We start from the raw sequence: 24,965 nt of genomic DNA, 5'->3' as shown, positions 1-24,965 counted from the left end.
TGAATTTCCCCTCAGGGATGAATAAAGTATCTTTGATTTGATTCAAGTCAAATAAACTGCGTGAAGTTTAGTATTTTATTTCTGTCGACTGACGAGGAGTAAACGCCAACATGAGAAGATTTCTGCAAACATGGAGGAAAACTTCCCTGTTAGACTAGTTTAGTTAAAGCTGAGACATTTCCATCACACCCTGACCCGCCCCCCCCAGGCAGAAACAGCCTGAAAAACCCGAGGAGACGGTGTGGAGAGGCAAATTTTATTTCTTTCATCAATATATTTCAGGAAACATGTACAAAGCGATGCTGTGGTCACCGTTACTGGATGCACTTCAGTTCAATAGATAGTATGGTGGTGGGGGGGTGGAGGGGGGGTGAACAAGCTTTAGCAGCGGACGACCCTGCTTTCTCCCCCAGCGGGGGACAACTGGAGGGACAGACATGCTTGTCGAGGCTTCCTCTGCTGGGGGGGGGTGTCCTTCCAACAAGGCACTGGAGGAGCTGGAAATAAGAAGCAGTGCTCGCCGTACTTCAACATGTTTATTACAGCACACACAGTTCACATTCCAGCCGGCGTTGCCCCCCCCCCCCCCCCCCCCCCCAGCGACCCGCCCCCCCATGAAAACCTGCACGTTTCAGTCTCATAAATAAAAGCTTTTATTGGCCTTGCTCTGAACTCCGTTACGTAGCGTCTGTACAAAGGAATGTTCCACCTCGGCTCAGAGGAGGAGGAGGAGGAGGAGAAACAGCAAACAGGAAGAAAAACCAAATGAAATGGGGGGGGGGGGGGGGGGGGGGGGGGGTGTAATGGTCCGAAGCAGCACGCCATCTCATCGCAACACAACTCGCTCCACCAACCACCAGGCACTGGTTGTCTCCTCTGTCTCTACCTGAACCCCCCCCCTCCAGACTGGGGGGGTGGAACACGTAGACCCCCCCGCAGACCGGGCGACCCCGCCGTCTGCAGATAACATGAAGGACAGGCTAGCTAGCAACGTAGCTTCGATAGGCATGGCTTTCCATGGCTCCAATCTACAAAACATATTTACAACATAGATAATCTACAGAATCTACACACCCCCCCCTCCTCGCCACGGGGGTCCCATCATCAGCCCGCCCCCCCTGACAGCTCCTCGGTCCTCCCTCTCTGGCGTCCCACAGTCCAAGTTCCAGAGGAACTCCTCGCTGCGACTCTCAGACCATGAAGGAGTTCTGGTTCTTCAGCTTCTCCAGTTCTTTGATCTGCTGTCGCAAAAACAGTATCCTGTGGAGAGAGGAGGAGGAGAGAGGAGGAGAGAGGAGGAAGAGGAGGAGAGAGGAGGAGAGAGGAGGAGAGAGGAGGAGGAGAGAGGAGGAGAGAGGAGGAGAGAGGAGAGAGGAGAGAGGAGGAGGAAGAGGAGAGAGGAGGAGAGAGGAGAGAGGAAGAGGAGAGAGGAGGAGAGAGGAGAGAGGAAGAGGAAGAGGAGAGAGGAGGAGGAGAGAGGAGGAGAGAGGAGAGAGGAGAGAGGAGGAGAGAGGAGAGAGGAGGAGGAAGAGGAGAGAGGAGAGAGGAGGAGGAAGAGGAGAGAGGAGGAGGAGAGAGGAGGAGAGAGGAGAGAGGAGAGAGGAGGAGAGAGGAGAGAGGAGGAGGAAGAGGAGAGAGGAGGAGGAGAGAGGAGGAGAGAGGAGAGAGGAGAGAGGAGGAGAGAGGAGGAGGAAGAGGAGAGAGGAGAGAGGAGGAGGAAGAGGAGAGAGGAAGAGGAGAGAGGAGGAGGAAGAGGAGAGAGGAGAGAGGAGGAGGAAGAGGAGAGAGGAGGAGAGAGGAGAGAGGAAGAGGAGAGAGGAGGAGAGAGGAGGAAGAGGAGAGAGGAGAGAGGAGGAGAGAGGAGAGAGGAAGAGGAGAGAGGAGGAGAGAGGAGGAAGAGGAGAGAGGAGGGAGGAGGAGAGAGGAGGAGAGAGGAGGAGAGAGGAGGAGGAGAGAGGAGGAGAGAGGAGGAGAGAGGAGGAGAGAGGAGGAGGAGAGAGGAGGAGAGAGGAGGAGAGAGGAGAGAGGAGGAGAGAGGAGAGAGGAGAGAGGAGGAGAGAGGAGGAGGAGAGAGGAGGAGAGAGGAGGAGAGAGGAGAGAGGAGGAGAGAGGAGAGAGGAGAGAGGAGGAAGAGGAGAGAGGAGAGAGGAGGAGGAAGAGGAGAGAGGAGGAGAGAGGAGAGAGGAAGAGGAGAGAGGAGGAGGAAGAGGAGAGAGGAGAGAGGAGGAGGAAGAGGAGAGAGGAGGAGAGAGGAGAGAGGAAGAGGAGAGAGGAGGAGAGAGGAGAGAGGAGGAGAGAGGAGGAAGAGGAGAGAGGAGGGAGGAGGAGAGAGGAGGAAGAGGAGAGAGGAGGAGAGAGGAGGAAGAGGAGAGAGGAGAAGAGAGGAGGAGAGAGGAGGAAGAGGAGAGAGGAGAAGAGAGGAGGAAGAGGAGAGAGGAGAAGAGAGGAGGAAGAGGAGAGAGGAGGAGGAAGAGGAGAGAGGAGGAGAGAGGAGGAGAGAGGAGGAGGAGGAGGAGAGAGGAGAGAGGAGGAGGAAGAGGAGAGAGGAGAAGAGAGGAGGAGAGAGGAGGAGGAGGAGGAGAGAGGAGAGAGGAGGAGGAAGAGGAGAGAGGAGGAGGAAGAGGAGAGAGGAGGAGAGAGGAGGAGCGTTACAGGAGAAGCAGCTAACCGGCTGGCCGTGGAGGCGGATCTCCTACCTCTGCTCGCGCAGCGTTGCTTGGACTTCACACACCCGGACCAAGGAGCGCAGGTTCTTCAGCTCCGTGCAGTTCTCCGACATGCAGATGCTGCCCATGGTGTGCGCCTCCTCACGTAGCCGGAACGCCTTGGAGACGACAAAACAAACAGCTCTGAGCTATGTCACACATCGCAACGCTGGCGCCAGAAAACACTACGAAAAGACAAATCTAATGCAAGAAAAAATAGAATGAAAAAACATAATCAAAATTAAGAAATAAATTCATTCATAAAAGATACATATAAATAAAAAAAATCCTTAAAATTAAAACAAAAGAAATTAAATCAAAGAAGGAAAGTTATAAAAAGAAAAAACAAATTAAAAAATAAAAAAAAAATCAAAAGAAATAAAATATTAAAAAATGCTAATTAAAATACAATTAAAAACTTTGAAGGAAAAAACAAGTAAAATACTTTCTTTAAATTAAATATAAAACAAGAAAAATGAAAAGTCTAATGAGAAAAATAAAATAAAAACAAATTTGATGAAAATTAATTAAAAAAAAAAAAATCAAATATATGAAACCTAAAATAATAAAAATACAAATTTAATTCAATAAAAGTTAAACAAAAACAACAAAATTATAAGTTTAAAACAAAAAATAAAAATGAAATGAGGAGAAATCAGGTGTGTGTGTGTTCTGACCTGCTTCTCCACGTGCTCCGCCGGCCATCCCTGCACATGTTTGATAAGGTTCTCGTTGAAGTGTGCAGCGAGCGTGGGGGTGAAGGAGCAGGAAGACCGGGCTGCCGATGTGGGCGGGGGCGCAGCGGCGGCGTTGGGGGCGTTGCTGCTGCTGCTGCTGCTGCTGCTGCTGCTGCTGGGGGCGACGTGGTTGGGACCTGGGGAGGGACTCCTCTGGCTGCTGCAGTTCAGACAAAACGTTCATTAGCGACACTAAACGTCTGAGGCGTTTCTTCCAGTACTCACTGCTGGTACTGAACATGGAAACCAGTGCTTACTGGTACTGAACATGGAAACCAGTGCTTACTGGTACTGAACATGGAAACCAGTGCTTACTGGTACTGAACATGGAAACCAGTGCTTACTGGTACTGAACATGGAAACCAGTGCTTACTGGTACTGAACATGGAAACCAGTGCTTACTGGTTGGTTTTGCAGCTCTAGTCTTTTTAAACGTCTAAAATGAAATTTTCTGAGAGAAGCAGATAAAAGATGAAGCCTGAACAACGAGACACTTGTTGTTCCATCGCTGACCAACAGATGGCGCCACACCCCCAGAGACGGAGCGCTGGTGTCCACCAGCAGCGTGACCCCCCCACCCTGCAGTGTGATACTGTGGTTCATGGTGAGCGTTTACTGACCCTTGGCGTTGCAGAGTCCGCGGGGAGGCGGCAGTGGCGTCGTGACTGTGCGGCTTGTCGCCGGGGAGGGGCTGCTGGGACGAGGGCTGCGAATGAGACGTCTGCTTTACTGCTGCTGTGCTCACCTGGAAACACCGGTCAGAGGCTGCATCATCACCCAGCACACGGTTAAATTTGCTGCTCATCATTTAGCAGGAAGGAAAAAACCTCAGAAAAACCTGCTAAAAAAAATAAAACATGAAATTCTTCCAACTTATTTTAACCCTCTGAGTGCAAATTTAATCAAATAATGCCTCCATCTTTTAACCCTTTAAACTGCAGTTTGATGACAGAATGTCTCCGTTTTAATAAGAAACTGGAATTTAAATAGTCTAATAAAGACAGATGTTGTTTTATCAGGACTGGAGTCGATTCAGCGACCAAAGAAAAACGTTTTGCTCCACGGAGGATCTGAGAAGGAAAACTGGTTTAAACCAGATTTATTAGTGTCTTCAGCTGCAACATTTGTAGGTGGATTCCAGGACCAACCTTTGGCTGAGAGATGACGGGCTGCGTGCTGAGGAGGGGCTTTAACGGACCGGCGTTGGTCTGCGGCGTGCTGATCCTCGGAGACACGTAGGATCTGGGCGACGAGGCGTCTGACGTTAAAGACATCGGTGACTGGTTGGATTGTTGAGCTGCTGCAGAAGGAAACAGAAACAAGCTGAGTGCCGAACGCCGGCAGGAGGCTGACGTCTGAGGAGGTGCGTCTGCGGTTACCTTGGCTGGAGAGCTGAGCAGCCTGAGAGAGGATGGTGGTGATGTTAAACGCCGACGGTCCGGCGGTGAGGATCTTGTGCAGCATCGACTGTAATGAAGCTTGTGTGACGGCAGCTGTCAGAACTCCACAGAAAGAAGAGACTTTCAGCACCTCAGGAGGTTTCAGCTTTTTATCCACAAGCAGAGAAAAACTCTGAATGATGCAGCTGTGTGTGTGTGTGTGTGTGTGTGTGTGTGTGTGTGTGTGTGTGCTGACAGAGACCAGCTAGAAGGAACGTTTGCATCTGAAACGTCCCCGCAAAGCGACCGCTCCTCAGATCTTCCTCTGGAGAAGGTCGCCGTGGTTACGTTTGGCTTCATTCTGATGCGACATTTAAAAACATCGATCTATTAGATTTAAATATGCGGTTTTTCCAAACCAGCCGCAGCGCCGCCGTCGACACGCCGCCGTCATATGGAAGGCCGGTTGTGCCAAAAACGTGCGTCTAAACGTCTTCAAATGTGCGTTCTGAGCGCCTTCAGAACGTCTTAACAGCCATTGGTGGAGGACTATGGGTTAGGCCGTTTCATTAAAAATGGTGGGGCGGCCTCACCCTCAGTTGTTGGTCGTCACCAGTGGGTTTTATTAATAAGCTATTAGAATATTTATTATTGTTAATGTGGTTGCATTTCATCCGTAGTTTTTATAATTAAATGGAAATTCAAATAAATGAAAAACAATTATGTTGTCTAGCTTTTATTAGTAGGCTATTATAATAATAATAATTATTTTTGAGTGGTTTGCATTTCATCCGTAGTTTTTACAAGTATATGACATTAAATGTAATTATAAGAACTATGGACACGCCGCTTCCTTGTGCTTCGACGTCTTCATCTACACGTTCTCCTGGCTGGAAAAGCAGCTGCCTCCAGGTCAAACAGGAGGTTCTTGAACCAACAACACTCCTCTTCATTGGCTCGTTTCCTGCTGCCTCATTGGCTCGTTTCCTGCTGCCTCATTGGCTCGTTTCCTGCTGCCTCATTGGCTCGTTTCCTGCCGCCTCATTGGCTCGTTTCCTGCTGCCTCATTGGCTCGTTTCCTGCCGCCTCATTGGCTCGTTTCCTGCCGCCTCATTGGCTCGTTTCCTGCCGCCTCATTGGCTCGTTTCCTGCCGCCTCATTGGCTCGTTTCCTGCCGCCTCATTGGCTCGTTTCCTGCCGCCTCATTGGCTCGTTTCCAGCCGCCTCATTGGCTCGTTTCCTGCCGCCTCATTGGCTCGTTTCCTGCCGCCTCAGGTGACGCCACACCAACAGGAGGAAATCTCCTCTTTTGCCTCTAACACTCAGATCAGACCCTTATGTGTTTTCTGCGTCATGGAAACCATCATGTTTGACGTTTGCGGTGTTTTGAGCTTCAGCTCCTCCAGTTTACCCCACCCTGCCCTGAAACACCTGAACAGAACCTTCTCAGAGGGAGGAGCATGTGCAGGACGTGAGCGCTCTGCTCGGCGTGTAACGTACTGCATCCAGGTCATCTGCAGGTGAATGTTGCGTCATGTCATGTTCACCTTCGTTGATTTTTGCCATGTCCACGCTGGCGTTGTTCAGCTGCAGGGCCGTCTGAAGGGCTGGCAGAAGCTGGCGAAGGAGGGTGGGGTCCTGAAGCAGCGGGGGGGCGGGGGACTGGAGGACGGGGGACACGGGGACGGTGGAGGCCGACGACCCCGGTGGTCCCGATGACGGGTTCACGCTGCCGGAGCCTGAAGACGAAGACTGCGACTGGGCGAGGGTCGCTGCAGGCTTCTCCATCTGGGCCGACTCTGCAGGGAGACGACAAAACGCCGTTTTAGTCACGCCGTTACAGACGCGCCGTTTCCACACACACATTTCCAGACAAATAAAAGTTTTAGTTGAAGCGGAGCCGCTGATTTCCAGCTGATCCAACATCAGTTCTTCCAGCTGGATGCTCATTTCATCCAGACGTACGACGGAGACGTTAACGCCACCGACAAGCCGCCATCTTCAGGTGATAAGACCAGATCGTCAACGTGTGTGTGAGATATCTGGCAGCAACCTTCCCTAACAGCGCGACTCAACGCTAAACTCTAAATGGACGTTTTCCCAGCTGTGTTAGACAAAAACAAGTATTACTACCAGTAATAAACTCCGCCTGGTGGTGTGTCAAGCAAAAGTTGCCATGACAACAACATCAATAAATCTCTGGATTCAAAGGGGTTTTATTGCTATAAATGCGTTTAGGTTGCCAAAGGAAAATGTGAAATAAAAGTAAAAAAATGTCTTGACTGCAAGCGTGTCGTGCAGCTCAGCGTGGCGTCGGCGCAGACCGAGCAGATCTGCTAAACTCACCGCCACTCTGCAGGAGGAACAAGCTGCATCTGACATCAGGAGGAAAACACACCAGCTGATGAACATCATCATCAAGTCCTCCTGCTGCCTTTCATTACAACAGTATCTATTTTATAAAAAAAGACCTTCCACGTGTCACCGCATGACCCTTCATCTAAATTCTGCCGTAACACACAAAGCCGTAGAGGGGCTGTAACGGTGTGTTCACACCAAACGCGTTTTGAGTGTCAAGAGCAGCAGGTTTACATGGAAAGTCTATGTGGCGGCGCGGCAAGGAGGCGCGAGCTTTCTCACAGCACATTTGGAGCGTCACGCGCCGAAAATGTAAAAGGTTTATAAGGTTCATGCGCCGCAAAAGCCAGAGATGGAAAATCTGAACTTTGGCCGCTTGACACGGGGTGTCAGCCAATCAGAGCGATCAGCTGATTTATGTGGTGACCCCAGACACGGGGCTGAGATGCCCTGCGACAGCGTTCCTCATGCGGCTCTCTGACTCTTGCCTTGCGGCCCGTGAAGCAGCCTCTGGCTGTCTGAAAATGCATCTAAACAAGTCATAATGATCCTCAACGCTGCAGTTCTCTCCACAAACAAGAGCTGCAGGCTGCTTGCAGAAACTCTGCTGTCCTAACGGTCCTAACTGACCCTGTCAGAGTTGCCAGTTTTGGCTGATCTCAGCTGCAGCGAACTCCGTCAAAGAGCTGCTCCGTCGGTAGCTCCGTATATATAATGAAAAAGAAACGCCCACATTCTGGAGGCGTTATTGTATTTTCACCATATACTGTTGCATAAGAACGCCTTTACTCCGTGTAATATGTAGGATAACCATTCCTCGCTAAGAAGCTGAATGTTACTGATTTGGCAACGTAGCGGGATACGTAATGTGACAACGCTAACCTTCAGACAAGCGGCAGGAGCGTTTTGGGCGTCGGACACAAAAGTGTCAGTTTAGTGACCAACGTCAAGTGTTCAGCGTTTGGTCTGAACATACCGTAAGGCCAGACGTAACACACGCTGGTGCGGTGGGCGGCAGTACGCACTGATTCATGTCGGTTTGCAGGAGGTTAAATAAAAGAAAAAATAACATTTTCTGTTTGTCTTATTTTAGACTTGAGTGCAAAAGAAGAAAAGAAGCAGCAGAAGATTCATGAGAAACGGTCACGGCGAAACCGCTGTAGCTCTGCAGACGCTCCACGTCATCCCAACAACGCCAACCCAGCTACATGGAAGTACTGCCTTGTGATTGGTCAGAGTGATGATGTGTTGCTGCGTGTTGCTCGCTAAAGACGTCGACGTGTGTTTACGTTTATGGATGGATGTTGTGAAGCTCCTCAGTTGTTCTAAAACTGGAAATATCTACTGGAACTGAAGCAAACCATTAAAACCACTGAGGAGTTTATCAGCTGATACCAGCTGATATAAAACTGTGAACGGGAATTAAACTTAACTCCAATGTAAGCGGCTGGTTTATTCACATTTTAATGCCAAACTATTTAGTTCCTCTGTCATGTAAACCTTCATTCTGCTCTAAGTTAACCCCGGTCGTTCTGAGCATGCTCGTTACCTTGTCCTGTCCCGATGACGCACGTTGTTTTGCCTCCCGTGTTCGGTGGTCTGTCGTTCTTCTCCTTCTCAGTTGCTGCAGAAAGTAAAGTAGTATGCTCGTGTTGAGCTGCTACTTCACATTTATAATAAAAATAGTGGCGAAACTGGTACTTATTATGTAGTTTTTATAAGTTACGACTGAAAAGACGAGAAGCAGGGAGAGAACTTTGTTTATTTCCGGTATACGTCATACGTCACGTGCACCCTCTGTCCAATCAGAACCCTTCCCAACCTGCCGCTCTAAAGAGGAATTAAGTGTAAACGTTTATTTGGAATTATTATCTTCATGTGAACTCTTAGGAGAATACGTTAGTTCCGAATGACTAATTCTAAATGAAAAAACATGTAACCGTAGCCATAGAGACATCTATCATGTATTTCTAGAGCTGCTGCTGAGAAACAGACAATTGTTTCATCCGGGACGCGACGTGACATTTGGCTTCACGGATTAGAGGAGAGAAAGACACAAAACTAGAGTCATGGTAAGATGGTCTTCTGCTGGCTGGAGAGAGCTGACAGGTCAGGTTGGAAACAGGATGGAGGCTGGATTAGTCGTCGATGGGGGCTGGGGGGTGCTGACGGGGAAAGTTCTGTAGTTTGTCTTTAACCAACTTCATCCTATTTTAACTTCCAGTCACGTTACCGAATTTTACTTGGACCAGAGAAGAAGAACAGCCCTGCAGTCTCTTAACATCAATCCGCTCCAGTATCTTCATATAGAGTTGTGTTCATGTCTTCATCTCCTTTCATTAAAGAAAAGCGGAATTTACAACAGTCACTCAAATAACTGGAGACTTAAAAAAGAAACAATAACTAAAAATTGGCAAAAATACAATTTAGTGATATAAGACTGGAAAATTTAGAGCACTTTTCTGTTGAACAGTGGGACAAAATACCTGTCAGCAGGTGCAGAAGTCTGACTGAGAGGAACAGAAAACACCTGACTGGAGCAGATTGTTCAACTAAATATTACTTTATGACTGATGGAATATGTAATAAATGATCTTATTTGTTTGCTTTTTAAAAAAAAAAAAAAATTCTATTAAACCAGAATTAGAAAATAATGTAATGATTTTCATAAATTTTTTATTATTATTTTAGTCAATTTCAGCTTATTTTACAGGCAGCTGTTTTTTTCCCTTCTTTAATGAAAGAGTATGAATAAATATGAGCACAACTGTAGCAAGTCGCTGCTCCATTAGCACGCTGCAGCTTGGATCATGTGGGCTAAACATGCTTAGAACAATAATAAACAGTAAAAACACGCAAACAGAGCATGTGAGTCAGCTTTAATGCTCGCTGTGAGGCGACATGCAACACTTACTAGACGCAGCGAAGCCAGGAGCTGCTGTTGCCTGCATGGCCTCCCTCCTGTAGTCCCTGTCTTTGGGGAAACTGTTGACAACGGCCGTCTTTGTCGCCTCTTTTTGCCTCTGTTCTCTGGATAACATAGATACAACACTAGATTAGACATCCATGCATCCATACGTGTTCCTGACTGTCCGTTTTAGCAATGCAGGCTACCTTTCCAGCCATTCTTTGGGCTTCTCCCACTGGGACACCTCTGTTCGACAGTTGTAGTAGTACTTCTTTCCAGAGGAGCTGATGTGCTCCGACCAGTCCTCACCAGGTTCGTAGGGCTGAGACGAGGAAGGCATATTTAGGAAACAAGACTAAGCAGGCAGTGTGTGTTTGTGTGAGTGGTGCAAGTGTCTGATGTAAGAGCTTGAAATCTAATCTGAAATGTACACGAGATACTGGATGAAAGCACAAGGCTACAACTGGGATGCTTCCAGAGAAGCTTCACAACGTCAGAGCTCGTTTCCAGCATTCAGCGGCGATTTTACAACATAATCCTGCTTATTTATCACGCCAACATGCTACTCAGACAGTCTGTGAACCAAATGGGCATTATTAGCATTTACTACAGCAGGAAACTTTATTTAACATGAAACAACTTAAAGGACACACAGAATAAGAGAAAACAGCAGATTTCCCTGCTAGGTGTGATGAGAATAAGGAACAGTAGCAGAAGAATTTATTTTCCTGCCATCAGCTGCAGCGGAGGTACTTACTGTGTCTGACGTCTTGCTGGGGTTAGAATGTGAGTTGGAGCTGTGCAGGGAACTGTGGTTGTGAGAGTTTTCTTGTGGCGAGTAGCTGGGTCCTGAAACAAAACAAACAGCCACGTTTGCCACATCAGCTCCAACACGATGACTTCGTTCACAGAGCCGTGACAAAGTAGTCATACCTCTTCAGCGTTTTGCTGCCTTACAGCCACAAACTGAAATGTCTTGTTGACATTTGATGCAAATTGACCAGAATAAAGTAGCAGAAAGTTGTGATGAATCCTTTTAAACAAATATAATCTGAATAGTGCAGTGTGTGTTTGTATTGTGAGGCTTCGTCCACACGTAGCAGGAATCTCAAAATACCAAGACATTTTTCTCTGATTTGGCCTGTCAAACACACCAAATCACAGATTTATGCATCAAAAACAATGGTTTTAAGAAGCTCCGACCAAAGTGAAGATGTGTGAATACTGTTTACGGAGTAAAAGCGACAGGAAATGCCATGACGTCCCATGTTTGATCTTTGTTCATGCGTCTACACTTTTATAATATATAAAACAAGAAGATCAAGAAATTCTGCAGAACTGGCACAGCCGCAATCTTTTACCAACAACACTTCCTGTCTGGCCTTTTCAAAATAAAACCGTCAGCACACAGCTTACTGAACACATGAACTCTTTTACAGTTACACCAGCATGGACGTCGTCAAAACTGTGATGGCGTTATCTGTTGTTATCGTTTTACAAGCTCATATTTCCGCCACATAACCAGATCACATTGGTGGAGTGTTTCCTGTTTAGTGGAAGTGACGTGGTGAGATGGAACTGAGGGTTTAATATGCGGATGAATGTGTTCAACACGGCTGTGCAGAAAGGTCCATCCATCCATCTTCTGCCGCTTAGCCGGGGTCGGGTCGCGGAGGCAGCAGCCTAAGCAGGGAAGCCCAGACTTCCCTCTCCCCAGCTACATTTGCCAACTCTGCGGGGGGGATCCCGAGGAGTTCCCAGGCCAGCCAAGAGATATAATCCCTCCAGCGTGTCCTGGGTCTTCCCCGGGGTCTCCTCCCAGAGGGACGTGTCTGGAACACCTCACCAGGGAGGTCCAGGAGGCATCCTGACCAGATGCCCGAGCCACCTCAACTGGTTCCTCTCGATGCGGAGGAGCAGCGGCTCTACTCTGATCTCCTCCTGGATGACCGAGCTCCTCACCCTATCTCTAAGGGAGAGCCCGGCCACCCTGCGGAGGAAACCCATTTCAGCCGCCTGTATACGAGATCTCGTTCTTTCGGTCACGACCCACAGCTCATGACCATAGGTGAGGGTAGGAACGTAGATCGACTGGTAAATCGAGAGCTTCGCCTTCTGGCTCAGCTCCTTCTTCACCACAACAGACCGGCGCAGAGCCCGCATTACTGCAGACGCCGCACCGATCCGTCTGTCGATCTCACGCTCCATCCTTCCCTCACTCGTGAACAAGACCCCGAGATATTTAAACTCCTCCACTTGAGGCAGGACCTGACTCCCGACCCGGAGAGGCCAATCCACCCTATTCCGGGGTGGTATGCAGCAAGGTGTGGATGGATTTGTGTTGAAAAACCACGTCGTGTGGACTCTAATTTTTCTACTGGCCGGAGTGGGGAAGATACTAGGTTTAACAGAAACCTGGTAACGTGAGGACATGGTCTGAGACCTCCAAGCAGGGCAGTCAACTGAGTCCACCTATGTGTAAATTACTGGCAGCATAAAAAACACCTGTTCCATGAAGGGCTTGGTTGTTTGACAACAACAGCATCACGAAGACCAAAGAATTCTACAGGCAGGTCAGGGATGAATGTGGAGAAGTTTAAAGCAGAGTGACGTTGTACAACGAGCCCCGTTCAATCCATCATCCATAAACAGAAGAAGTATGGCACACCTGCAAACCTACCCGCCACAAATCTCGTCTTTACGGAAGAGTGGCAATAAGAAAGTTGCCGTTGAAAGAAAGGAATAAGAAATCCTGTTCAGGCCTGCACAATCAGTATGATTTTGATCATGATCACGATTTTGGTGGCCACAATAAACCTGATCGTCAACGATATTTACATTCATAACGCGGCTCTGCTGCATGCATCTGATCACTCAGGTTCTGAACCAGTAGTCTGCCAACCACCATGCGTGGTTAAGGCTTCATTAAGCTGCCTAAAACGCGCACACCTTTTACCAGCTGCCAGTTAAGTATCGTTGGATTGGTTGGACATGTGAGGTGGGCGTGGTTAACACAGAAAAGCGTGAAGCAGTAAGATGCCATAGCCGTATTTTTCCAGTAGCAGGTAAAACGGATTGTTTTGATGAAACAGCTGATCAATTAATAATCGTGATTACAATATATATCAAAATAATCGTGATTATTATTTTGGTCATAATCGTGCAGTTTAGCACGAGCACGGAAGAGGACACGGCAGACATGTGGAAGAAGGTGGAACCCTTTGGCCTAAATGCAAAATGCTGTGTGGCGCTCATCGCACCATCCCCGCTGGGAAACAAGGTGGTGGCAGCATCATGCTGTGGGGAAGCTGTTCTTCAGCGGGAAACCTGGTCACAGTTGATGGATGGAGCGAAAAACGAGGCAATCCTGAGGGAAACATGCTGGGAGGCTGCAAAAGACTGTGGGAAGGGGGTTCATCTTCCAGTAGCAGAACGACGATAACCACAAAGCCTGGAACGGTCCAGATCCAAGAATATCCACGTGTTAGGATGACCCAGGCAAAGTCCAGGCCTAAGTCCCATCCCGCATCTGGTGCAAGACTTCCATCCACTCTGACTGAGAATGAGCCTTTTAGCAAAGAATGGACAAAATGTCTCCAGATGTGCAAAGCTGGTGGAAACTTAACGTTGACTCAGGGTGGGAAAATAAAATAGAAAAATAAAATATCAGGATTTTTTACCTCACAACTTTGAAATCTTTTTTTTTTTTTTTTTGGGCTAGGACTCTCTTGAAAAAGAAGTTTTTAATCCCAATGGGACTTTCCTGGATAAATAAAGGAAATATAAATAATCCATTTAAATTTTGTTATCACTTTTATTGTTTGTATTGATCGTTTTACTTGTCTTCTTGGACGTTATAGCAGCAGAATGATGGTCTAGCTACTGTGTTGTTTTTTCCTAATTGAAATCAAGAAAAATGACTAGCAAAAAGTTTTGTACATTTTTTTGGGTTTTAATCTACAAAAATCAGCAATATCGAAGAATTGTGAGAATCGCAAATTCAATCAAATCGGCACCCAAACAGCATATTGTCACAGCGCTAACGTTAACTGTATCGAGAGGTGGCTCTGATGACAAACGCACACACATCAGATTTATACCGTTTACCAACGTTTACCATTATTTTCACAACAACGCGTCGCTTCTGTTCCACATGACAAACATGTCCGACTTTGTGTTGAACCATTGCTTTAAAGCTCAGTAAAAACAAACGCAAGTTAGTGGCTGTAAGGTGTGAAAAACTTCAAGGTTCCCACCAATATGGACACTGTGTTTTCCTCTATTCTGTCCGTACTTGAAAGCAACACAGCATTTAAAAGACAAACCAGGTAGCGTGACCATCACAGAGCCAGGGCCGACAATCTTTGGGAACCGTGAAGAAGATTTCAGGAGAGGTTCAACTGTCCCAGCATGGCTACGTTCACACCGCAGGCCTGTGCGAGCAGCTCAGCAGCCCCCTGCACGTTCAGCTGAACATTGATCACGTCACGCAGAGGACGGCGTTTACAGAAACAAACATGGAGGCAACGCAACCATCATTTAGTCAGCAAATCAGCAAGTGGCTTCTGGTGAAAAGGATGAAATATGGAGCTTAGCTCTGATGTTTCTACACGGAGCAACATCGGAACAGAGGAGTGTGGATGCAGCGTCGGAGACAGGAGTGGAGGCATCAGGAAGGTTTCCTCCAGAACTTTACAAAGAAACACCTTTCACTGAAAACTGTTTAATCACGTCAGCAGCAGCGATACATCAGGCCTGCGCCGGTCCTGCTTGGTTTACATTTACACCAAATGTAGCGACTTTACCGTCAAATGGACTGAGATTGGAAAATGATCCACCCAGACCACCAGGACCTGATCCGCCCAGACCACTAGGACCTGACCCATCCAGACCACCAGGACCTGACCCATCCAGACCACTAGGACCTTATAGACTCAGACCACCAGGACCTGATGCAGCTCCATATTTTCTTGCGCCTGGTGGGGAGACCTTTTTTAAAGGTCTGATGAGTTTGAGAAGTGCAGCTGGACACAATCTAGGTCCTGCAGGTCCCCCCCCCCACCCAACTAAACAGAGTCCCTAATCAGAGTCTAGCGGGCTTTGCTGATGCAAATGCACTGAACGTTTACTGTGCGATCATCATGTTCAGCAGAGAGGAAGAAGTTCTTCTTTCCTTCCCAGTGTACCAGGAGGCTTTTAAAGCACTGAAAGTGGGTCATCTATCTTCTGAAAAAATCCACAACAAAACAAACAAGTAATTTAGTCTTAAACTTTAAATGCAGAAATGCAAACAAAATCTAAAAACAGTCATTTAAGTCACTGACACACACTGTGCTGGATCCAAACTCAGTGCAGCAGCACCATTAACAAGTGACCTAATGCTGACTAATGAGCCAGTAAGACAGTAAGTCATGCCAAAACAACCAAAACAATCCCAACTCGGCATGACTGGACAGTAAACCGGCCCAACGTGCAACGTCTAAAACTACCTGCTGGAGTTTTATATTCTCTGCTGTAGTTTCTGACATCATGTTTACACCAAAATTAGCTGATGTGAGCAAGTAAACAGCGTGTACGGTGCATGCCAACCCGTGTCCAGCTGTAGCGTGTTTACGTCCTGTGCCAGACCAGATCTCACTGGATCTGAGATGTCACACAAATAACGTGTGTGTGTGTGCTGAAAATTTCCATGCATTCTGGGATACGGCATTCCCGGGAACCCTGATCAAAGCCAATAAATAAGCGCTTTACTGCAGCGCTGCATACCTTCTAAACAGGTTTAATGGCTTTAATGGGCTTCAGTAACGCATTAATAAATGATGAAGAACGGAAGTAAGAGCGCAGATAAAAAAGCATCCAGTCGTAAAGAAAATCCTGCAAACAGAACCTGGAAATCTGCAGGACAAGTCAGTTAGTTTGTGACATTTGTTCAGAGAACTTTCCAAACAAACCAGCCGTGTCTGCTGTCTTTCACATCAGTGTGTGAGAAAACAGCTTTTATAAACAATATTGCAAAGACGGCGATGTAGAAATGTCGCTAGAGCGAATAAAAGACGCCGTTTCATCAAGGATGACCATGCTGGGATAGAAGGGTCTGAGTCTTTCAGAAAAAGGAAAAGGGAAGAGGTAAATGATGGGGTAGAGGGTGTTGTAGTTACAGTTCAGGCAGAAGGTGATGGAATTGACTCGCGACAGGGGTCCTAAATGTTACACGTTTCAAACATGATTTGTCTGGAATACCAACATTTCCCCCGGTTCCTGCCTCGTCTTAACCAACAACACAGGCTGGATGAACGGGATATTTACACCCCGTTCATTAAAATGGGATCTGAGCTCATGGACTCCGTGTTCCCATGACGATGGGAATATGATGCGTGATGATGACAAAACAACCTTTTGATGCTTTCAGCATCATGTGATGTTTAAATGTCACAAAAAACTCTCAGCAAAGAGTGAATGTCCTGGTGGAACTGTCGCTCTACATGTTCATTTCTCGCATGACGTGTTGTCATTAAGAAAACCTGAAAAGAAAATTAAACCCATTGTAATACGACTTAAATAACCGGATGGATTTAGCGGATTCAACTGAGCACGCACGAAGAGGGCTGGTGATATGACTAAATATATCCTGATATCACTCATCTTATATCCTCAGAACGATTGTTTGTGTAATGTTGTGTCAGTCATCAGTTATGTATCAGATGTTGCTAGGCAACAGCAGCAGTGATCTCCTTCCATCTGGGGTAACTATGGCCGTATGACGTTCCACAGGTAAATAAATACCTGCTGCAGCGTCTGGAGTTTATTCTGAGCTTTCGTCTCCACTTGACGCTGCTTTTGCAGCTTTTGCTGGTTGACTATTCTTTATTCTGGATTCTTTATCCTGATTCCTGCGCAGGTGATAAAATGAGTTAGTTGTGTCAGAGTATCTTGTTGGGACTGTGAGCTGGTCTGTTGTCGGTTCCACGTCAGTCTTTTTATATCCAAACCGCATCCAGACAGAAATTTCTCTCTTTTAGGAACAAGCTCATCAGTTTGGGTTGGCTGCTCATCTTTTAGTGAATTATTCTCTGAAACACGTCTGTTATCATAGACGTCATATATACATAAACACCTCATAGTATCGCGCCGTCTGTACGAGCTGATGTCTCATGGCACCGCCATCTTGGATGGGTCTTCATGCGCCTCCAATGCATTAATCTGTAAGGTGTAGGCGCAACCACAACAATAACTTCACCATTTTTTACCTGATTTTTCCTCACAGTTTGGTTTGTTACAAAGGACAGAGATTTTGTTATGAAACAGATCACTGTAAAACATTAAAAAGCTAAAATATTTTTATAATGCTATTTAACAAAGACATAAGGTATCTACAATATAACTAAATATTGTAGATACCTTTAATGGGCTTCATTAAAGGTATCTACAATATACATTGATACTACAATCATTAGTACCAATGTGTTTGATACTAACATGTTGGATTGTTTATTGATGCATTTGGATTTATCTATTTTTATCTGGTGAAAAATTATTATTAAACCATGTGAAATGTAATTCCACATGATCTGCTTTCAATATTTTGCCGGTTATTGCAACCGTATGCTGAACAAAATACAGGAATAGTTGCTGCTTTCTCCTGACTACGGTTGACTCTTTTTTTTTTTTTTTTTTTTTTACATCTATTAATTTATCAATATAGATATACAGTTGTACAAAGTCTGAAAATACAGTATTGTATCAAAACTTTGCAATTCAGAAGATACCCAGAAAAACACAGAGAGTAAACCTCTTACAAGGCCTTTAAAAAGTTCCTGGATCCAAACGGTGATCCGGATCACCACCAAACTTTAACTTAGTTCTACCTTTTCACGTTTCTAACAAAGTCCTGAAAATTTCATGAAAATCCATCCATAATTTTTTAAGTTATCTTGAACACAAACAGATAAAGGCGGTAAAAACATGACCTTCGGTGGAGATAATTATGCTACCATGTAAAACTCTTTGTGAAGCATCAATATCATATTTTTCCTCATAGGAGTAAAATTTTATCATTTGCGTTTAGTAGATTATTCACTGTGTTAACATTATTTATAAACTAGTTATGTAGAAAAGTGTTTTGTTTGTGTGTAATATATACGCGTTGTTCTACAAAAAACAGTTATGTGGGGAAACTACGTTGAGTCTGCAGCAAGACTCGACATCAGAGACCCATCCTATATGGCGGTGATGCGGGTTCACTCTCCAGTGCTCAATGAGGCGTCTACGTACTTATGATGTCTATGTTTGCTACCCTCTTCCTACATGTTTCTTTATGTATTGCAGCGTGCCTTAAAGCGGATCTTGATGTGAAATACTGCAGTAAACACATAACTGTGGCGTCATCGATAGAATCTCATAAGACGATAGACACGTTCTATTATCCAGGTGTTAGATGTCGTCTTATCACGCAGCACTAGGCTCGAACATTTGTTTTTCTGCTACGGTTCTCGGTGCGACACCTGAGAAATGTCGTGTAATTTAATCTCTTTATTAGGTGTCGGCGTAGAGGACGTGATGCTTTAAAAAGTTCAAACTAGGGCTGCAACTAACGACTATTATAATAGTCACATAGTCACCGACTCCTGAAACGATTAGTCGGATCATTTTTTTGTTTTTTTAATTTAGCATGAGGTTGCTTTAATTATGTGGCAAATGATAACAGAAGAAAGATGGGTTTTTAAAAAAAAAATCTCTCTTTTAATCAACTTTGCTGCTGAAAGGCGGGTTTACAAATAGTAAACAAAAATGTCCCGTATTATAAAACCATCTGACAGGAACACTGCTCCGTCAGTATAGATATAAATCTATAAATAAATAAATCTCTGTCCATTTTATTAGGAGAGAAAAATATTTAAATAATAAATAAATGATAATAAAATCAAGTAAACACTTTTCTTTTCCTCCAAACCAAAGGCAGGCCAGTTAACAGCAGTAAAACAGTGAATAAAACCTGTTTTGTGAAGTACAGTCATCAACTGCACAGTTTTGCAAGAGAACTTCACAATTCAGTCTGAAATCGAACGGTTTTGATGACATTTATAGCTGAAAATAAAGAATTCAGTTGTCCAAACAAACTGAATGAAATGAGCGGTTTCATATGGCAGGTCAGCATCTCGAAGACTGACTCTGCGAGGGTGGTCGTGTTGCAGGGTCGGTTTCCTCTGCAGAAAAGCTCCATGGTGGCTCTCTTCTTCAGACTGCAAGGATTTAATTTAACAAATTTCAGTCAGTCAGACAAAACGTTATATTTTTTATGTCTCAGGCTGCTAGTGCGTAGAAAGTAATAGACGAATCAGACTCCGTTTCATTTAAACGCCCAACGTGCTGCCATGATAAGCAAGGTCTGCTTTGCAAACTTGCAGGACATCTTTTTGTTTCTCTTGTCCAGGCTTAAATTTTCCCCAAACTTGAAACGTTTTGGTACGAGTTGTTGTGGACGCGGTCATTTCTGTGTACATTAACACACAGCAGAAATGCTACTGCGCATGAGTGTCACTCGGCAGAGATTATAATGAAGAGGGTATAAAATCTCCTGGTCCTGCACATGCAGCAGAAAGTCTGTAAAGTGTTTCCCTTCGCCGCTCCGGTCTACAACTTCCACACAAATGTAGCATCAGAAAAGTCCAAATTAAAATAGAAAACCCTAAAATTCCCGTCTGTTTTGTTGCAGTGTGGATGTGGTGAAATGCTGGATGTGATGCATTCTATCTGCTGCATGGAACGTGGAAAAAACATGTCCGATAACGGCGCTGAACTTTTCAAACACACAGCATTTGCAGAGACGATGGTTCGTTCCCTCTGTAACATCTCAGCGCCAGGAAAGCAGTCAGACACGACGACATGATGATTCCATTTTAGCTGAATGTTTATAAAACCTGTAAACACAAACTGCTTTTATGGAGAAAAACTAAAAACATCTCACGGGCAGAAAATATGCTCCAATAAATATGTTAAAAACTGATATTTTGTTGTAAACCTTTGTCTCAGCAGAGACTCTCAGTTTATTGATGGTTGAGATGAAAATATTGGGATTTAAAAGGAAATATTTATGATAGGAACTCAATGATGAGCTTTATTTAACCTTTATCTCTTTAAATAAACCCGTTCTTGCTCATTGGGCTTGTCCTGAACAGACAGTCCTGCTTACAGTCATGTCCAGAACCGTCAGTGAGCATGAATCAGAGAAGAAGCTTTAAATGTGGAGTGGAAAGCATCAAGAAACACGCTGGAAGTTTGGAGCGGGAAAGCTAAATGTGGCGCTCGAGGCCAAAAACGCCGCTCCGATAAACAAGACAGAGCTCAACACACTGTTGGATCAGTTTCATTTAAATCAGCTGCGATGGAGCAGGGAGACCTCTTCAACAGGGACCTTAACGCCTCCAGGTTTTAGAAGTTTCCCTGCTGCAACGCATCTGACTCAAATCAATGGGAAAATGGTCTGAGTCTGTATCTGGTGTTTTACACGAGCGAATCTTGGACCAGGACTGAGGATCCCTCAGTATGTCCTGCTGAGCACCGCAGTCCAAGGCTGCATTCACATCAGGATAGTCCGCTAGACCCGGTCCGGTTGTAGGGGGGTGTATCCATGCGGACCGAGATCCTGTTCACTTAAATATCTTTAGGATTTCACATATTTTAGAAAACAAACAAATAACATGAAGCTTTGTCCTGACAAAGTGAAAATACTGATGTAAGCTTAATAGATAAATATAAGTAAGGATTAAACAACGCTGCACGTCGTGGTGTTCAAGACTCCATGTCGGGCATTATAACCATCTAACACACGGTTACAAGTTGTTTAATCCGCTAATATCGTGGTCCTACACGGTGAATATTTTGTAACAAATTTGTATTTATTTTCTACATTTGCTGAAGTATAGGAACTATTTTACGTTGGCCTGGATGTACGTTTTATACCAAACAACCGCTGTCAGGCTGCAGCGCGTTTCTCTCGTCCACCTGTTAAAAGACGGCTGATCTGAACCAGCTGGTTAACGCGTTGCTATGGAAACACCCCGTAACGGAGGGATACTACAGTGTTTAACTGGCCGAACTATGTATAGGAAAATAATGCAGCCAGTTGTCACTGACAATGGTATAAACTATGTTTAGGTGAACTTCCACAACCTACTGCAGTTATTCTACATTGACCTGCAGCCGGAGCCGACTGAGACTGGCCGCCTGGGAGTGCTTTAGGACGGGAGAGGCTCCCGCTGCTCCTTCCTTACAGTAACTGCAGAACAATATGTGCCTTCAAGTCAGTCGCCAAAACACCAGAAAAGTCTCTAATAACTCCAGTAAAAGCTGCTAGATTTGTCGCTTTTAACAAAAAAAGTCTCCAGATTTAGCGAGAAAGTCTCCAAGTTGGCAACAGTGTCTGAATGAAAGCAAAGCGGCTGTGGGAGGAGTTTACAGCACAGCGCTGCAACGCCAGAGATGCTCGATTAGCAGCTGAAGACAGCAGGAGAGGAAACTGCAGAGAGAAAAATAATCACACTCTTATTTTTATCATCGTTGAAAACCCAGATCGTAATTGAGATTAAAATCCGATTAATCGCCCAGCTCTACAAACCAGTCAAACCATTAGAATAATATATCCCCATTCCCACCCGAGGTGGCGTTGCACTAGTTTTCTTCCTGTATTTGGTCCGCTTGGAACGGACCGAGACCTGTGTTTGTAGGCGGACCAAGTCTGCTTCTTTGGTCTGGATCAGAATTCATTTGGTGAGTTCACATTTCCGATCAAACAAACTTGGATTCGGATCAGAACGGCTGATGTGGCCGTGTCCTAAGATCCCCGACCAAACAGAGAAACACAAAAAAGCTATACATTCATGAAGATTTCTGCTTTATAAACAGTAAACTGGAAAACTACTGATTTCATCCATACACTCCATCAGTTACGCTAAAAATCCCACAGGCAGCATGTCGACTCTGTCTGAACAAAAACACCCTAACTGCTCATCCTCGGATGTCTGACAGCAGCAGGTTCATCCTGTAATGCCCAAAAGCAAACACTGACGTTCTTCCTGCCGTACATCCAGTTGTGTAAATGCTAAAAGTACTGAGGAAGAATCAGCATGAAGTAAGTTAGCGGGTAGAAGCCAAAAACAACCAAAAGCAAATGTAAAATACTTCAAACTTCCTCAAATACGTAAAACTCTGCTTTACGGAATTCTGAACAGAAACTAAGGCAGGAAATAAAAGTGGAACATCAGCTGTTAGCTGGAAGCAACCTAGTAACCTTGCCAGCTCCATGTTTATTTACATATAGGTGTGATAAATATGCCAGATTTGTTCATAAATTGTTTGATTCATCTTAAAGAAGAGAAACTAAATATACAACCTTAAACTTGTGCAAATTTAATCACCAAAAAGAAATAACACGAATGCCAAACAAGTCCATGAATAAGGCGACGACGTGTCCTTCAACACCTCAGCTTAACAGTTACTGTCAGTGGTTGACTTAGATGCTTCCCTGTAAAACAGATTTATTTCATTGGTTCAGAGATGACTGGTGCCGAAGCAGCCAGAAAACCTCCTTCATCACGTCGACAGCTGCAAAAACACTATGCTACCAGGGCAAAGAGCACTCTCTTTGCCTCTGGCTTGTGGGAAAGCATCACTACAAGCCATCATCGTGCGCTATGGGTTTAGATTCAGCCGGTAACCGCCGTCTCACCTCCGTCCCTGTCTCTGGCGCGGTGGACCGCCTTCGCTCTGCTGTGCCCTGTGCTGTCCATGTGCTTATTTTCAGGACTGTCAGACCTCCGCAGCACTTTGCAGGGAGGAGTGACGTCTGTGGAGTCTCGTGTCTTTTCATGCCGATGCTCTCCTCCTGAATGGCTCTTGGATGAGTATTTGAGAGTCTGCAAACACAAATAAAACGTCTAACTCACAAGTTTCGTTTTACAACAACCTACAGGTCTCTTCAACCACTAACAACTTTTATTCTCCAGTAATTATGAGCCTGTTGGATCCTTTCTCACAGTTCTGTCTCAATACCATCTGTTGTGGTTTTCCAGAACAGTCTGTCTCTCAAGATGTTTGATTTCTGATATGTTTTAATCATCTATTAACAGCAGCTTAAGGAAAGCGGAGCACCCACCACTAGCCAGATGACAAATGTTTATCCAGTATTTAGTCGAGCTGCATGACATTTAAAAAACTGTTTTTGTTGTGTTCCGATATGAAAAACCGCAAGAATTTTCAATCAGACACGAACAACACTTGCTGACAATTAACTAGCAGTGATCCTACCTCTATGCATGTTACACGTCTAGTTCTTCTCATTTTTATCTTTTACTGCCTGCTTTTATTTTGCTCTGGCCTGAGTAAATGTTTCGTCCAGTCATGTTTCATTTACAACTGCCCACGTATGGACAGATGTACAAACAAACATGTTAAGTTCATTTGCCACATACATAGCAAGACCTGTGATGGGACTAAAGGACACATGTACACAGCGATGATGATGCTCAAACGGTAAACTGTGCCGCTGCAATATTTATTCTATACCACAACAATGTAAGGATTAGTCAACTAATGGCAGACTCAATATTATGTGCTCTTAATAGTTCATTATGCTAAACAGATAATTAACTTCCATTAATTCGTGTTTTATTTATGAAAATTCAAGCTAACTTGCATTACATTTAAAGTTCCTCTGAATCTGACTTCAGATGTTGCACAAATACCTAAAGATTGATGAGAGAAGCTAATTAAGTCTGTTGTTGTTATTAATAAGAGCCATATTAACGAATCAGAACTTCTACTTGGTATAAATTAAATTATTTGTACTTAGAAAGCTTGAGATTTTATATCTAAAGATATTTCCAAATAACAGACGATGATGATGAGAAGTCATTGCTCCAAACTTGATTTTATGGTCCTTTGCATTTGTTATCATGTTGCTGTTTAAGTCAAATGACAAGTAGTTTGTTGTTAAAAGAGCTAAGCTGTCTATATCCTTAAAATGACAGATTGCGGTCAGGCCCTGATCGGACTGGCTATCATGCTAATTAGCCACCATTAGCTTGGAGCCGCAATAAAACTCGTCTCTATCTTCTCCAAAAGGCGCTTAATTCGACGAATGCAATCACTGTATACCACGTTTATCTGACTATTTTACGTTATGAGCACTAACTGAGCTCAAAATGTAATTTAAAATGGAAGTCTTGCTACTTTTCCAAATATTTCCGCACTAACTGCGGCCTGTTGTGTCCACAAGCCTGAGCTGGAGTGTCCATTTTAATCCTATCTGCTACAAGCTAACAGGCTAGAAGGCTAACAGGCTAGCATGCTAACGGGCTAGCATGCTAACGGGCTAGCATGCTAAGGTTCGCTAACCAGTACTTGATAGGCTGGAGTGTCCATTTTAATCCAATCTGCTACAAGCAGGCTAACTGGCTAACCGGCTAGCGGGCTGGCAGGCTATTGGGCTAACAGGCTAGCGGGCTAAGGTTTGCTAACAAGTACCTGATAGGGCTGAGAATCTCTTCGGTCGCACCTGCAAAAAGAGAAAACTGTTGTAAATGTGAGGCTTTAGATGTCATATCGCTGAGAAACGGCTTAAAGACCTGCAACAGCTGAACATGCAAGTTTCCACAGACTTATTTTGGTTTCAGTAAAAATGGCGGATTGTCAAAGCGTAGCTGCGAGGAAAAGCAGAATAAATAAGTTAATAAAGATGTTTACCCATCGCCGAGTCGCGGTTGTTTCCTTGCATACATTACCATCAATGCCGTGTTAGTGTGTTTAGAGTGGGATGTGAAAGACTGATAATGACACTATTTCTTGTTGATTCAGCGACCTGAATCCGTCTGTTATTTCAGCC

At 45.0% G+C, this 24,965-nt stretch overlaps 1 protein-coding gene across 1 annotated transcript; it reads right to left on the bottom strand.

Annotated features, from left to right (window-relative positions):
* Positions 1-303: 303 nt before the first annotated feature.
* On the bottom strand, positions 304-24,965 carry waca (WW domain containing adaptor with coiled-coil a). The gene is made up of 13 exons (XM_079259350.1): positions 24,827-24,965; positions 24,608-24,638; positions 22,812-22,998; positions 10,845-10,936; positions 10,294-10,409; positions 10,094-10,209; positions 6,369-6,620; positions 4,822-4,944; positions 4,591-4,742; positions 4,063-4,187; positions 3,383-3,602; positions 2,697-2,824; positions 304-1,260 (listed from the first exon to the last, which is right to left on the bottom strand). Exons 1-13 carry the CDS (start codon positions 24,865-24,867, stop codon positions 1,191-1,193), a joined length of 1,653 nt encoding a protein of 550 aa, XP_079115476.1. The 5' UTR covers positions 24,868-24,965; the 3' UTR covers positions 304-1,190.

The sequence above is a fragment of the Telmatherina bonti genome, assembly GCF_933228915.1.
Source record: "Telmatherina bonti genome assembly, chromosome: 20".
In the NCBI taxonomy this organism is placed as follows: domain Eukaryota; kingdom Metazoa; phylum Chordata; class Actinopteri; order Atheriniformes; family Telmatherinidae; genus Telmatherina; species Telmatherina bonti.
The sequence above is the reverse complement of the archived record's forward strand: the minus strand, read 5'-3'. Positions and strand labels throughout refer to the sequence as shown.